Below are 14,149 nucleotides of genomic sequence, written 5' to 3'. Positions count from 1 at the left end.
GCACTTAATCTGGTAAAGGAACTGGGCAAAGAGCCCGCAGGTGGCGTCAGGCTCAGTGCCGAGACCTGCACGCTTCCCCACCCCAAGCTCCAAGGCAAGACGTCACGTTTGCACCGCCCTGGAGGCCTGGACTTTGCAATAAGGCATGAAAAGACAAAAGGTGTGGAGACTGGACAGAAAGTCACTATTCCTTAAACTGACCCACGAATCCCATCAACGTTGTGGAAAATCCCTAAGCTGACTCCAGAATTTTAATACTCAGAAAACCTGCAATTGCCAAAACACCCCTGAGAACAACAAAGGTGGAGATTTAAGAGGTTTCAAACCCTTCATCCCAACAGGTCAGGCCCGAGCACCAATCCGCAAGGACCTGGCGCCCCACTGGCCTGAGGCTGCCCCCGCCCAATGCAGTCCTCGTCTCGAGCTCCACCCGCCTCCAGCGCCCCCAGCTCTCAGCATCCTCCCGGTAAGAACAGATTCTCAGTGGAAGGCAGGCTCCCTAATGAAGTCGTCCCCCGACAGGCACCCACCCATGCCATGAGCAGTATAGCCACGTAGCTCTCCCCCATGGTGATGCTCAGGGGCTGGGCCACACCAGCCCTCGCTGGGACGGCAGCTGGGTGACGAGCTGCCCCCCGCCCACAGCTCTGAATGTGGCCTAAATGGTTTCATTTTCAACAATGACACTTTCCACGTCTAGTCAGGGCATGCGCACTGGCGTTAGTGTCCCAACGCGACTCAGCTCCTTCCCCACAATGAGCTGAAGTTAACACTCCGCTGAGCAAGGCCCCTCTGGGGTCACTTCCCTTCACAGTGGCCACCTCCAACATTCATGACAGCTGCCCCGGCCAACTGCCCATCAGAACATGTCTCATTAGTGACCAAGTGTGGGCCCAAGTCCGGCTTCCAAGAAAGTATTACCCAATAAGAGACAAGGGCACATTTGTCCCGAGACAAGTTTCCTGTGGTATCACGACAGCCCCAAATCAGCTTGTCAGCTGACAGGGGCCGGGCTCCCCCAGGGCACAGCTGCCTGAGGGCGTCTAGCAGACAGGTACGGACAGCAGGAACGTCTGAGGAGCAGTGTCCCTCCCGGGCACCCCTCCTGGTCCCGTTAAGCCCAGCAGGGCGGGTGGACCTAGCACTCAAACTCACTGCCCCTCCTTAGTTGGAGATCTTTATTTTTTTTTAAATCCTCATCCGAGGATTTATTGATTTTAGAGAAACACAAAAGGAGACAGAAACATCCATGTCAGAGAGAAATATTGATCAGCTGCCTCCCACATGCGCCCTAACCGGGGATCGAACCCACAGCCTTCTGGTGCACTAGAAGGCATTCCCACCAATTGAGCCACCCGGCGGGGGGCAGGGGGGAGGGGCCTGGTCACTGATATTTAAGGTCCCGGTTTTGTAGGGGGCCTGAGGGATTCGGGTTCAGAGTCCCATCACCCAGCAAGACTAGCGGATGCTGCCCTGCCTCGCTTCCTCACCCCTAAAGGGCACCTCCAACACCCCTCCGGCACACGTCGTTTGTTCTCCTGGAGACTGCGAGCTCTGGTTGTGCTGCCCCTGCCCCCACCCGGAAAAAGCAGGTTGGATTCTGATCGGAAATTGCCCAGGATTTCCCCCGCTGTAGTCTGTGGGCCGGCGTTGCCCCGCCCCGGGCTCCCGTAAGGGAGCGCCCGCACTCACCCGGGGAGCCGTACTCGTGCCGGGGGAGGCGGCAGATCTTGGGCATCACCTCCATCAGCGTCTTCACGTACTGCAGGATCGTGCCTTGCAGCTGCGGGAACAAAGGCTGCGTCAGCCACCGGCCGCCCCTGTTACCGAGGCGCCGGGCGACACTGGGGCTTTGTGGAAAGGGGTCTGTCCATAAAGCACAGGGGACGGAGCAGGACCGAAACTCCTTCAGGCTGGGAAAGGAAACCCAACCCCTGCCAGGGCGACTAGGCACTCCTGGGCGCACATTGAGACACACCCCGCTGTAGAGAGGCATGTGGGGGGGGGGTGTGACAGCAGGAGGGCGGGGCTCTGCTGGTGGGACATCCTGGCAGCGCGGGTTCGGGATTCCGCTGGGTGGGGAGCGGCTCCAACACCCAGCCAGTCGCCTTATGCACGCGACACCTTCCTTGATGCCACAGGTTTGGGGCAGAGGCTCCCGCCAAACGTCCTGGCAGGGCCCCGGTTGGTCACGGGGTCTCGGCTGTGTCAAACGACCCAACTCCTCTGCATTCTAATGGATTTTTGGTCCTGACCCATATGGTTGTAGATTTTGTCATCTTTGTATAGAATTCTGTCACCCTCTGTGTACATCGACTCTCTGCTGGGTCGCTCCTTTAATTATATAGCCAGAAATTCAGCTTTGAGCTTTTGCTCAACTAGCTTGTGAATCATAGAAAGACATAAAAATCTCTATTTGGCAACAAGAAATATCTATTTTTAAAAAAGAGCTCAGGCAAAGAAAGACGGTTAAAATAATGAAAAATGTTCAAGATTGAGATTTTATATAATTCTCTCAGTTAAATAACAAATAAATTATGCAAACGAAATGCACGACAGCCTATAAATACCTTTCTTTCATTCTTCCCCTGTTCAAAAATACTTAAAAGGCTTGCCACATAACTCCTGACCTCAACTGATGTTCAACAGGTAAGTGTCGGTCCTTCACTCCTGACTGAACCCCTGCACCCAGCACGGGGGGAGCCCCTCAGCCTCCCAGGGTGGGTCAGCCACTGGGGACAGGGCAGCGGCGGCAGTCTGAGTCCTCTGGCCTGGCTCTGACCCTGCCCTCCTCAAAGCTCCCGGCTCCTCGTGGCCAACACGCTCTACTCCGCTTCCCCAGCTTAAGGGCTTCTTTGAAATCTGTGTTCTAAGAAAGTTTGCATTGCAGAAACCGAAACGAAATCCCCACAGAACTGTCCCGTCGGGGATGCGCGCCAGCTGACCCGCGATGTCCTGCCTATTGTGCCCTCGGGTTTTCGTTTGGCCTTCTGGCCTGAGAGCGCGCCTTTTATTCCAGAGGGCGGTTGTTCCTACAGGTCTTAAGCCAACACGAGGGTCTTTGACCAAAGGGTGCAGGGAGGGTACTTCTGCATATAAAGGGCAATATTCCCTCTCTTTTTTAGATTTTACTGATTTATTTTTAGAGAGAGGAGGAGGGATAGAGGGAGCAAAGTGTTGACGATAGAGAGAAACATTGATCGGTTGCCTCTCACACGCCCCAAACCCAGGACCTGGTCTGCAACCCACACATGCGCTGTGACCGGGAATTAAACCAGCAACCTTTCGCTTTTTGAAAGGCCCAACTGAGGCGCACCAGTCAGGGCTAAATGGCAATTATTCTCTCATAAGAAAGGCTATGTTTTAGGTATGTAACTTTTTCTATGAAAAAGTTGAAGTAACATGGGCCTATTCTTTTGAATTAAGAAAGATGGGGAAGAAATCAAATTACAGGTCAGAAATATTCAGAGCCCAACGAAACAGTTCAGACACCCTAGGCTTGTTCCGCCCTAGTGAATTCAAGGCTGCGAGAAACACTGTGATTTATAAGAAGAAATAGAGGCCTGGCTGGATAGTTCAGTGGGTTGGAGTGTCGTCCCAATACATCAAGGTTGTGGGTTCAATCCCAGGTCAGGACACATACAAGAAACAACCAATAAATGCAGGAATGAGTGGGACAACAATTCGATGTTTCTCCCTTCCTTGCTCTCAAAAATCAATAAATGAAAAAAAAAAAAAAAGTTGGCTAAAGAAATATGTATATTTCTTTTTTTCTTTAAAGATTTTATTTATGTACTTTTTGCCTCTCACACAACCCCAAGTGGGGTCCTGGTGCAAAACCCAGGTATGTGCCCTGACTGGGAATCGAACTGACAACCCTTTGGTTCACAGGTCGGCGCTCAATCCACTGAGCCACACCATCCAGGGCCATGCTTGATTCTTATCCCATTTCTGGCACAGAGCTCAAAATCCCCACATTTCCTAAGTTAAGAGGGCCTCCGAGGGGGCTCGTTACATTCTGAGGCGGTTCTGACGTTGCCAGGACTGAGACCAGAGGGTTCTAGAACCCTCAGTGCTGCCCCAGACCTCTGGGGAGGGTGAGCCAATCACCAGTGGCCAGTGATGTAACCAACCACAACTACGCAATGCAGCCAGAAGCTTTCAGTGGGGGGACCAGACCCTGCCCTGTGCCACCGTGCTGGGACCCAAACTGCACAGGGACAGAAACTGCTTGCTCATGGAGGACTGCGTGCATCTCTTAAAAAAAAAAAAAAAAAAAAAAAAAAATTTAGAGATAGGGAGAGAAACACCCATGTGTGGTTGCCTCTCACATGCCCCCAAATAGGGACCTGGCCCACAACCCAGGCATGTGCCCTGACTGGGACTCGAACCGGTGACCTTTCAGTTTTCAAGCTGATGTTCAATCCACTGAGCCACACCAGCCAGGGCCTTCAATGTCCTTTAATGCGCTGGTCATCTAGGGAAGGAACTAGTCTCCTGAATTTTGTTACTGGCTCTAGCAAATTCATCCAACCTGAGGAAGGGATTGTAGGAGCTCCTGATTTCTAGCCAGTTGGCCAGGGGCAACCCTGACTTAACAGCTGGCGTCTGGGGGGACCAAGGGGAGGGCAGACACCTGTGGGATCTAATATTGTCGGGGAGACAGTGTCAGAACTGAGCTGAATCACAGGACGCCCAGCTGGCATCCGAGAGCAGCTCGGAAGAGGGGGACACCCCTCCCTGCACCAGAAGTGGGTACAGAACCCCTTGCTGAGTGAAGGAAGTACATCCGCGGGAGACATACCAAGCTCTTGACAACCTTCAGCAGCTCCTCCATGACCACTGCGATGCCCTGGTACCCGAGCAGCCGGCAGATGACCTGGAAGTGCGGAGGCCCCACGAAGTTCCGGTAGCTGCCGTAAATGCTCGAGTAGGCCAGGTTCAGCGCCTGGGGGACAGAGGACACACAAGCTTGATGGACTCTCCAGAGTTTACAAGGCGGCCCCACGCAAGGTGCCTTCCACACACAGCACCCTTAGCTGGGGGAGGAGGTGTCACCCACAGAATCTGCTAGGCTGCCCTTACTAGCCTCGACGTGTTCAACCTAAAGACATGAACGAACACCCATCTTGCTAAGACAGAAAAAATACAATTGGTTTTCCAACCATTATCGAACGGCCCCTTCTGCAGATGCAACTTTGAGGTCCTGGAATGAGAAATGGATACACCTTAGTGCCTCACTGCTGGGGACACACTCGAGGACACACCCCTGGTAAGATTTCCTTGTCATGGTCGCCGCCAGGGAGCTAAGAACGCAGCCCCGCAGGGTGGGCAGGTGGTCGGGGTGGTTTTCTGCAGGAGGGAACCTCCGAGGTGTCCAAGGACACGGGCGCACACGCAGCAGTGAGCATCTGTGCTATGCATTGCCCTCTAAGCACAGCTTTAGCCGCATCCCACAGCTTTTGATATATTTGCATTGCATCTGTTCACTGTCTTCAAACTTTCCCATGGAGACGTTCTCTTGACCTGAGATCATTTCGATTTCTGCTAATTTTCAAGCATCTGGGGATTTTTCTGGTCATCTTTTTGTTAGTTTTCTCGTGTGGGTTCACTCAGTGGTCAGAGAACACACTCTGATTTCTAGTCTTTTCCTCATGTTGAGGTTCGTTTCATGGCCAAGAACACGGTTTATCTTGGGGAACACTCATGGGGGCTTGAAAATAGTGTGTGTACTGCTGTTGCTGGGTGGAGGGGTCCGACGCGTCAGTGGCCGATGGTATTCGGTTCTTCTTTATTGTTGCTGATTTTCTATCGACTTTTTCTATTGATGACTAAGGGAGAAGAATGCTGAGTTCCCCAATTGTAATTGGAGTTTGTTCATTTCTTTCTTCTCTTATGTTAGTTTTCACTTCAGGTGTTTTTGAAACGTTATTGTCTGGCGCGTAGACATTTAGGATTGTTGTATCTGCTTCGTGTCTTCGCCAATTTTGTAATTACGGAATGTCCCTGGTAATATTCTTTACTCTGAAATCTACTTTATTTTATATTAATACAATTACTCCTGCTTTCTTCTGACTGATGTTTGCACGATATCCTTTTCCTCTTGTCCTACCCCCATCGTTAATTTGAAGTGAGTTTCTTGCATGATGTTTTTCAATCCTCTATGCCAATCCCTGTCCTGTTAACTGTATTTAGACCACTTATATTTAATGTATTTACACATAACATAATGACTGATATTTATGTTTCAAAGATTTTACTTACTGATTTTTAGAGGGGAAAGGAGGGGAAAAAGAGAGGGAGAGAAACATCCATGTGTGAGATACATCGACCAGCTGCCTCTCATGTGCCCCCAACTGGGGACCTGGCTGGCAACCATGCACGTGCCCTGACTGGGAATCGAACCAGCGACCTTTCGATGCTCAATCCACTGAGCCACAACAGCCAGGGCTAATGACTGATATTTAAATGGGCTCTTAAGTGGGCTTTGTTTCATTCTTCCTGTCTTTTTGTGAGTTACTTAGACATATTTTAGAATTCTGTTGTGATTTACCTATAGTATTTTTGAGAATATCTCTTCACACAGACCTTTCAAGGGCTGTTCTTGGTCTTACGTTATACATTACGTAAGTCACCACAATCTACTGTTACCAGCATTTCCCCACTGCAAGTGAAGTATACCACACTCACCTCCATCTGGGTCTGTGACTCCAGGGCAGGCAGCCCCAGGGACAGGCAGGGGACACCAGCCCCAAGGACACTGGCCCCTTCCCTTTAGCCTATTGCTACCCTCTTACTTCATGATATGGCCCTTCCATTCACCAACTGCCAGAAACACAAAAAGTATCACTAGTCTTCCCTTTCCCTCCCCCACTATATCCAGGTAACCAGCAAGTCCTAACCAAGTCACCTCCAAAATACACCAGAAATCATCTACTTCTCTTCATCTCTTGTCAGTGCCCCTGGGTCCAAGCCACCATCTCTTGCCTGGACTCTGGGAACATCCTTCTGCTGGGCATCATTCTCTGCCCTCGCTCTCTGACCCCTGCAGACCTTGAACCCTGGCCCAGGGGTGTCAACACCCCACCTTGCCTGCCACCCCTGGCCTAGGTCCCCAGCTTTATCCCCTGGGCCCCTCTGCTAGGCTGGCTCCTTCTTAGCAGCCACATCTTGCCAGAGTCAGGCAGCCCCCAAAAGCCACGCAAAGCTCTGTGACAACGGTCTCCTCACAGTGTTTCTAGCAGTGCGCTTCTCACAGGGACACCATGTCCCAGAGACCATGCAGATCATACCAGCCAGCCCCCAAGTGTGGCAAACGGTGTCACTCCCAGCCTGAAATTCCACACAGCCTGGAAAACACAGGCCGCTTCCGTTTCCACCAATGCTAGTTTCCCATCGCCCCAAATGCCTCCTCCTCCTCTTGAAACCCTGGCCAGTGCCGCTGGCACCTGTCATTTCTTCCTCAGCCGACCAGGTGGAGACTCACAGTGGCCACAATCACCTCACAGCGCTGTGGCACTGGAGCAAGTCCAGCGGGTGGCTGAAGGGCCTGGGATCAAGTGCTCAGTGATGACATCATGAGCTAGGCAGGGAGGGAGGGAGGCAGGGCACTGAGATGAGCCACAGCCTGGAGGTGGCCCTTTCACACCGTTATGTGACCTGCACTTTTGAGCAGATGTCCTACCCAAATCTCAGCCCAAGCTTCGGATCACGGATCACGGATCACGGAGCTGAGGGTGAAGCCACGGGACGCCGTGGGCGGAAGGCCAGGTCCCCGTCCCTGCACAGCCTGTAGGCGACACCCACGTCAAAGGGACAGCTGACATCCAGCAAGAACAGTGCAGACACACCACGCCTCAAGCTCAGAAGAGGAAGCCATCTGTCTGAGTAAGCCGCTGTTTAACTTCCTCGGGCTCTTTGCTATATAGGATATGTCTTTCTGGAGTCTGATTATTTTTTAACTTAATAAAATACAGCCAAAATAAAAAGATAAATAAAATAAAATAAGCCCTACTGGTCTGCCTGGCTCAGTAGTAGATTGAGTGCCGGCCTACAAACCAAAGGGTCACTGGTTCAATTCCCAGTCAGGGCACTTGCCTGGGTTGTGGGCCCAGTACCCAGTAGGGGGCGCTCGAGAGGCAGCCACACAGTGATGTTTCTCTCCCTCCATCTCCCTCCCTTCCCCTTTTTCCAAAAATAAAATCTTTACAAAATAAAATTAATAAAATATAAATAAAAATTAAAAAAATAAAAATAAAAATAAAATAAAATAGGATAGGTCCCCTGGCCTGTCACTAGATCTATGTGACTGATCATACTGACTCTGTAGACAAGACACTCCCGTGTTCTGCCAGCCAGAGAGGCTGCTTCCGGGACTTATTTCCTTAGGGTCCGGCTTCCTACAAGGGGGAGTGTTTAAATATGACAAACACAGGCTAGTGGCCCAGGATCCCACTGTGGCACCACTTGGGGGGACTCGCTCCCCACAGCCTTCTCCGATCCGATGGGTAAAGTCGTCCTTGCTGCTCGCGCACTCTTGAGTCCAGGTGCTGGGCTGCCAGCTGCTTTTATTTTTTACCACATTTTAGGGAAATGGCTGTTCATTGCATACATTTCTTTTGTATCAATGAGTGTCTGTACTTTTATTATTAAATTGTATGAGGGCTTTAAATACAGGGTAGGGGAAAGTAGGTTTACAGCTGTGAGTATAGGAAACACAGTTTCTTCTGTTTTCACCTTCACCCTAAGATATGTTTTTTATTGATTTTAGACAGGGAGGGAGAGAGAGAAGGAGGAGAGAGAGACAAACATCCATCAGCTGTCTCCCATACGCACCCTGACCAGGAATTGAACTTGCAACCTTGTTTGGTGCCCAGGACGATGCTTCCACCGACTGAGCCACACGGCCAGGGCGAGACTGTATTCTTGGATTATTATTTATTAATTATTGTATTGTTTTCCATACAAACAACTGCAAACCTTGCTTTTGCACCACCCTGTGTAACAACACTAACCCGTAATAATCCAGCCGCCCTCGGCCTGGGCTCACATTTTATCTTAATAGACGGCAGTGCGGTGTGGTTTCTCGGGGGTTCTGTGTGGTTTCTCAGGGATCCCGTGTGCTTTCTCGGAGGCACTGTGCGGTTTCTCCTGGCTCACCTGTGGTTTCTGCATGTCACTCTTGCCTGCGCACTTCTCCCTTCATGGGTCACCTGGAACAGGCCACCCTAGCTCCCTCCCTCACAGACGTGTCCCCTCGAGCCTCTTTACGTACACTTTCTTGACTCCATACTTTTTAGCCTCTAAATTTGCAAACAAACTCACTCATTTTAGTGCCGGGAGGGAGGTCAGGCCCAGCCAAACCCCGTCCCACTGTCCCTTGGCCAGAGCGCTGCCTCAACAGTGCCTGACTTCTCAGAAAACAGTGGCATTTCATGCATGGCGTGCTACGCTGATGTCATCCTAACCAAACTGAATTAAGCTAAACTTTGAAATATGCCTAACTGTGAACGTAGATATGGTAACACCGACGTGAAAAACCCTACCTTGGACCCGTGCAAATACTGGGGTTGCGCGTTGGGTTGTTTGTCTCTCTGAAATTCTTGAGAAAATGGTAACACTGTCCGAACAAACCTAAATAAGAAAGAAAGGAAAGAAAAAACCCAAAAATGGAACGGCTGTTTATAATTTGGAACTCCTCCATTACCCATCAATTAAATCTTCCGGTGAAATGAAATAATCATCACATAGAAAAACTCAAGGAAATCCAAAACCAGAATACAGATGAGAGGCAAATACTCTGCAGTCTAATAAATGTATTCAAAGTTCAGGAAGGAAGGAAGAGCACCAGGGAACCCCGAAACACACAGTCTGCAAACCCAGGGAGGCGGTCCGGTCCATTGGCAGCAGGACGGTCTCCAACCTAATTCAATCCCTTGTAAGTGGAAGTGACCAAGCACTTGGCCTTGATGGCCTCTGGACACCGCAGGGAGCCGGGGACTGGGGCAGGAAGGCAGATGCGGGTGCCCGTCAGTCGCTCAGGTTCCTAGTTAGGAGCAAATGGGAAGAACAACCACGTACATTTACCCGGGAAAATGTGGTTTGGTAACGGGTGAAGAGCCACTGAAAATCAAATGCGTGGATTATAAAGCAGAAATGTCAAACTTGACCAACCCTTTCAAATCGGAAGTGTTGTCGTAAACATACAACTTTTGCAAAGGAGCATAATAAAGAAAAATAAAGAAAAAGGAGCATAATAAAGAAAAAGAATAAACAAAAGTGACTTGCTAATTATTAATTCCAAGAACTTGATGAACACATATTGTACTTTAAATGAAAAAAAATTTTTTTTAAGTCTTCACCTGAGGATATAGTTACGGCTTTTAATTTTTAAAATAGATTTTATTTATTTTTAGACAGAGGGGAAGGGAGGGAGAAAAAGGGAGAGAAACATCGATGTGTGGTTGCCTCTCACGTGCCCCCTACTGGGGACCTGGCCCGCAAACCAGGCATGTGCCCTGACTGGGAATCGAACCAGCGAACCCAGGCTTGTGCTCTGACCCAGAATCGAACCCGCAATCTTTTGGTGTACGGGATGGCGCTCCAAACAACTGAGCCACCTGGCCAGCACGACACATACATACTGCACTTTAATAAATAAACAAAGGGTATAGCCACCACAATATGTCCAGCGCGTGAAATAAACGTGAATGTCGAGGGGAGGCCAGCAGCCTACACCACTTAGGCCTCTAACATAAGCACGTTGTTGAGTGCGGGATTCTATTGTTCTCCCTTAAAAAGTGAGGAGTTTTGCCCTGGCCGGTATGGCTCAGCTGGTTGGAGTGTCGTCCCATAACCAAATGGTGGCGAGTTTGATTCCCCACCAGGGCACATACCCAGGTTGCAGGTTCCATCCTTGGTGCGGGCACCAATGGTCCCCAGTCCCGGGGTGTTCAGGAGGCAACCAATTGATGCTTCTCTCTCGCATCGATGTTTCTCTTTCTCCCTTCCTCTCTCTCTCTAAAAGCAATGAAGAAATGTCCCGGGGTGACAATAAAGAATAATAATAAAAAAAAAATAAAGACTGCTGAATTTTGGGTGGCGGGCCCTTAAATTGTTTGCAAGTCAGCTGGACCCTTTCCTGATTTGTTCGGGTGGCAGAAGTCACTACCCCAGCACTGGTACCAAGGTAAGCCCCTCTGGCGAATCCACTGAATGCCTGGGTATTGGAGGAGGTTTCTGCAAACCTGTGGGCGGAGCCTAAAAGGACCCCGATCTCTGGGGCTCAGGCTCCAGCTCGCTGGCAGGAAGCTCCCTCTGCCTGGCCTTTTGGTGTCCCACCCAAGGCGGGCAGTTCAATATTCAAGGAAAGACGAGGGGCCAGGCCTGGATGCGGGGCTGCTTCTCTGCACAGCTCCCTGTCCTCCGGCGCTCTGCCCCCCGTGACTCCAGCTGCCTCAGCTGCCCCAGTGTCCAGTCTGATTCCTGCAGGGAGCGAGACTCCCAAGCTGTCCAAGGGGTGCACCCTCCACAGGGCTCCCCGTCTCTGTTTCCTTCCCCTCAGGTGATGGCCAATGACTGAAAACAGTGGTTTCATTCAGTTTGTCCATTTTCCACTTGTTTAAGGCAAAAAACTAAACCCCAACCCTGAGACGCCACTATCCCCAGTAACTTTGAAAAACCCTGTTTCGACTCTATATTCTCGACCTAAAGATTAAAAAGATGGAAGAAAGACTGAATTCGAGTTTGGAGGCTTGTTTCATAGTGGGAAGGATTAGTGATTCTGAAACAACTTGCATTTTCTGGAGCTGAGCCAATGAGTGAATATACTAATAATGAAACAAGACTCTCAGTGTAAAAGGAAGTTACAGATATGGGAAGGAGGGAGGGTGGAATGAATCCAGCGCTGTGGAACTGGAACTGAACACATGAGCGAGCTCCTGGCTTTAATACAGAAACAGCTACGGTGAGGCAGTTGCGGGCATGCACACGTTACGAGTCTGTGTCCCCTCAAAAGGCCATCTGACCCGAACGGACCCCTCTCCCAAGAAGGCACAGAAGTGACCAACAGATATATGAAAAGGTGCTCAACTTCAGTAGCTATTAGGGACACGCAAATCAAAATCACAATCAGATGCCACCTCCCACCTGTCAGAATGGCTAGTACTAACAAGGGTGCAGAGGTTGTGGAGAGAAAGGAACCCTCGTCACCTCTGGTGGGAGTGTCCATGGGGGCAGCCACCACACAAAACAGCTTGCAGTTCCTCAAATAAAGAACAGAATTACTGAATGACCCAGCGATCCCTTCTCCTGGGCGTCTAGCCAAAAAGTCAGAAACACGTTACTTTGTAGGGGTATGAAGATACAGGCACCCCTACGTTCCTTGCAGCGTTATTCACGGTGGCCAGGACGCGGAGACAATGAAAGTGCCCTTCGTTAGGGGACTGGGTAAAGCAGGTGAGGTCCACACTGTATACAATGGAACACTAGTCAGCCACGAGAAAAGACGAAATACTGCCATTTGCAACAAGGTGGATGGCTCCTGCGAATATCACGCCGAGTGATCTCAAGTCAGAAAAAGCTGAGAAATGTAGGGTTTCACTCATATGGGGGATGTAGAACTGAAACTCGTGGACATAGACAGCCGCAAGGTGGTTACCACACAGTGAGGAGCTGCGCTGCATTGTTAATTTAAGTCACCGAGGACCCTAAGCCACCTCCCAGAGTCTCCAGGCAAAATCATTAATCAGAAGCAGGAACATAAGGGAACATGCCCCACAGCAAATGAGGTTCTGCTACATCAGGCAGCTCTCAGAAAATGCTCAAGGGTGGATTTAAAACGTTGGGTGATGCCTGGCCCACATGGCCCAGTTGGTTGGGTATCAGCCCGGAACCAGAAAGGTCACATGTTCAATTCCCCATCCGGGAACATGCCCGGGTTTCAGGTTTGGTCCCTAGTTGGGGCGCCTGTGAAAGGCACCCGATTCATGTTACTCTCTACCACAATGTTTCTCTCCCTCCCCTCCCCCCTCTCTAAAAATAAATGAATAGAATCTTTAAAAAAATTTTTTAGAAAGCAGCTTCCCTTTAGAAAAAAAAAAAAAAAAAACTGGCTAGCACCATTGAGAGCTTGCTTCTGAACCTGTCCTTAGTTTGACTGAAATAAACTCTAATAAACTCTTATAAAACAGAAAAAACAAAAACAAAAACAAAAAAAAACCAACCCTGGTTGGTGTGGCTCGGTGGATTGAGCACTGGCCTGTGAAGCAAAGGTTTGCCAGTTCGATTCCCAGTCAGGGTACCTGCCTGGGGTGCAGGCCATGTCCTCAGTAGGGGGCGCATGAGAGGCAACCACACATGGATGTTTCCCTCTCTTTCTCCCTCTCTTCCCCTCTCTCTAAAAATAAATAAATAAAATCTTTAAAAAATAAAATAAAATAAAACCCAAACCCACCAGTTCTGTCTCCTCAGGTTTCCATACGCAACCTAGATATAGAAAATGCTATTTTGAAATGTCTTTCCCAAGTAACATAGTTTTAACAATTCCACTGGCTGACCTGTTACAAATACGGCTTTCCCCAACACTAGTGGAAGGTGGCAGTCCCTGAGTAAGGCAGATATCCCCTGGTGAGGGCATGTCCCGTGACAGCGGGGCCTCCCTCCGAAATGTACCCTATTTCTGGGGCCCAATGAGGCTGCATGCCCACAGATGCACCCCCAGCTGTGCCCCAATCCCTCACACGTGGAACAGGAAACAGGTGCCATCCCCCAGGTGCCTGAGGGGTGCGCAGCTGTACAGGCACCTCTGGGCAGCAACCCCCTGGGGCTCTGTGCCCCCTCTGCAAACTGAAAGTCGATCGGCTGCCTCTCGTGCCCGCTGCAACACGCACAGTGTCGCAGGAAGTTCGCAGCCTTGCAGGCCGGGGGGAGGGGCATACACCGGAATCTGGGAAGGCGCCAGCGCCGTTCCCACGCTGTCACTGACATTCGACTGTGTTGTGCCTGGGAACCGAAGGCCTGGCTGCCAAGTGGCACCTCTGATCAGTCACGCCCACCAGGGCCCCACAGGAGACTCCGTCCTGAGGTTTTCATGTCACCAGGTCACACCGGTGACCGAGCGCCAAAGCCCTGATCTGGCAACTTTGTCTTT

General features: G+C 50.3%; 1 protein-coding gene across 2 annotated transcripts in view; it reads right to left on the bottom strand.

The window, feature by feature from the left end:
* Nucleotides 1-14,149, bottom strand: part of CYFIP1 (cytoplasmic FMR1 interacting protein 1) — an 81,504-nt gene that overhangs the window by 8,943 nt on the left and 58,412 nt on the right. For both annotated transcript variants that reach the window (XM_053913465.1, XM_053913464.1), the window contains exons 23-25: nucleotides 9,546-9,633; nucleotides 4,805-4,948; nucleotides 1,693-1,783 (exon numbers count right to left, since the gene is read on the bottom strand). In XM_053913465.1, the coding sequence (XP_053769440.1) occupies nucleotides 1,693-1,783; nucleotides 4,805-4,948; nucleotides 9,546-9,633 (323 nt within the window). The remainder of the gene's footprint in view (nucleotides 1-1,692; nucleotides 1,784-4,804; nucleotides 4,949-9,545; nucleotides 9,634-14,149) is intronic.

This window comes from Desmodus rotundus, chromosome 10 (assembly GCF_022682495.2).
Source record: "Desmodus rotundus isolate HL8 chromosome 10, HLdesRot8A.1, whole genome shotgun sequence".
NCBI lineage: Eukaryota > Metazoa > Chordata > Mammalia > Chiroptera > Phyllostomidae > Desmodus > Desmodus rotundus.
The sequence above is the reverse complement of the archived record's forward strand: the minus strand, read 5'-3'. Positions and strand labels throughout refer to the sequence as shown.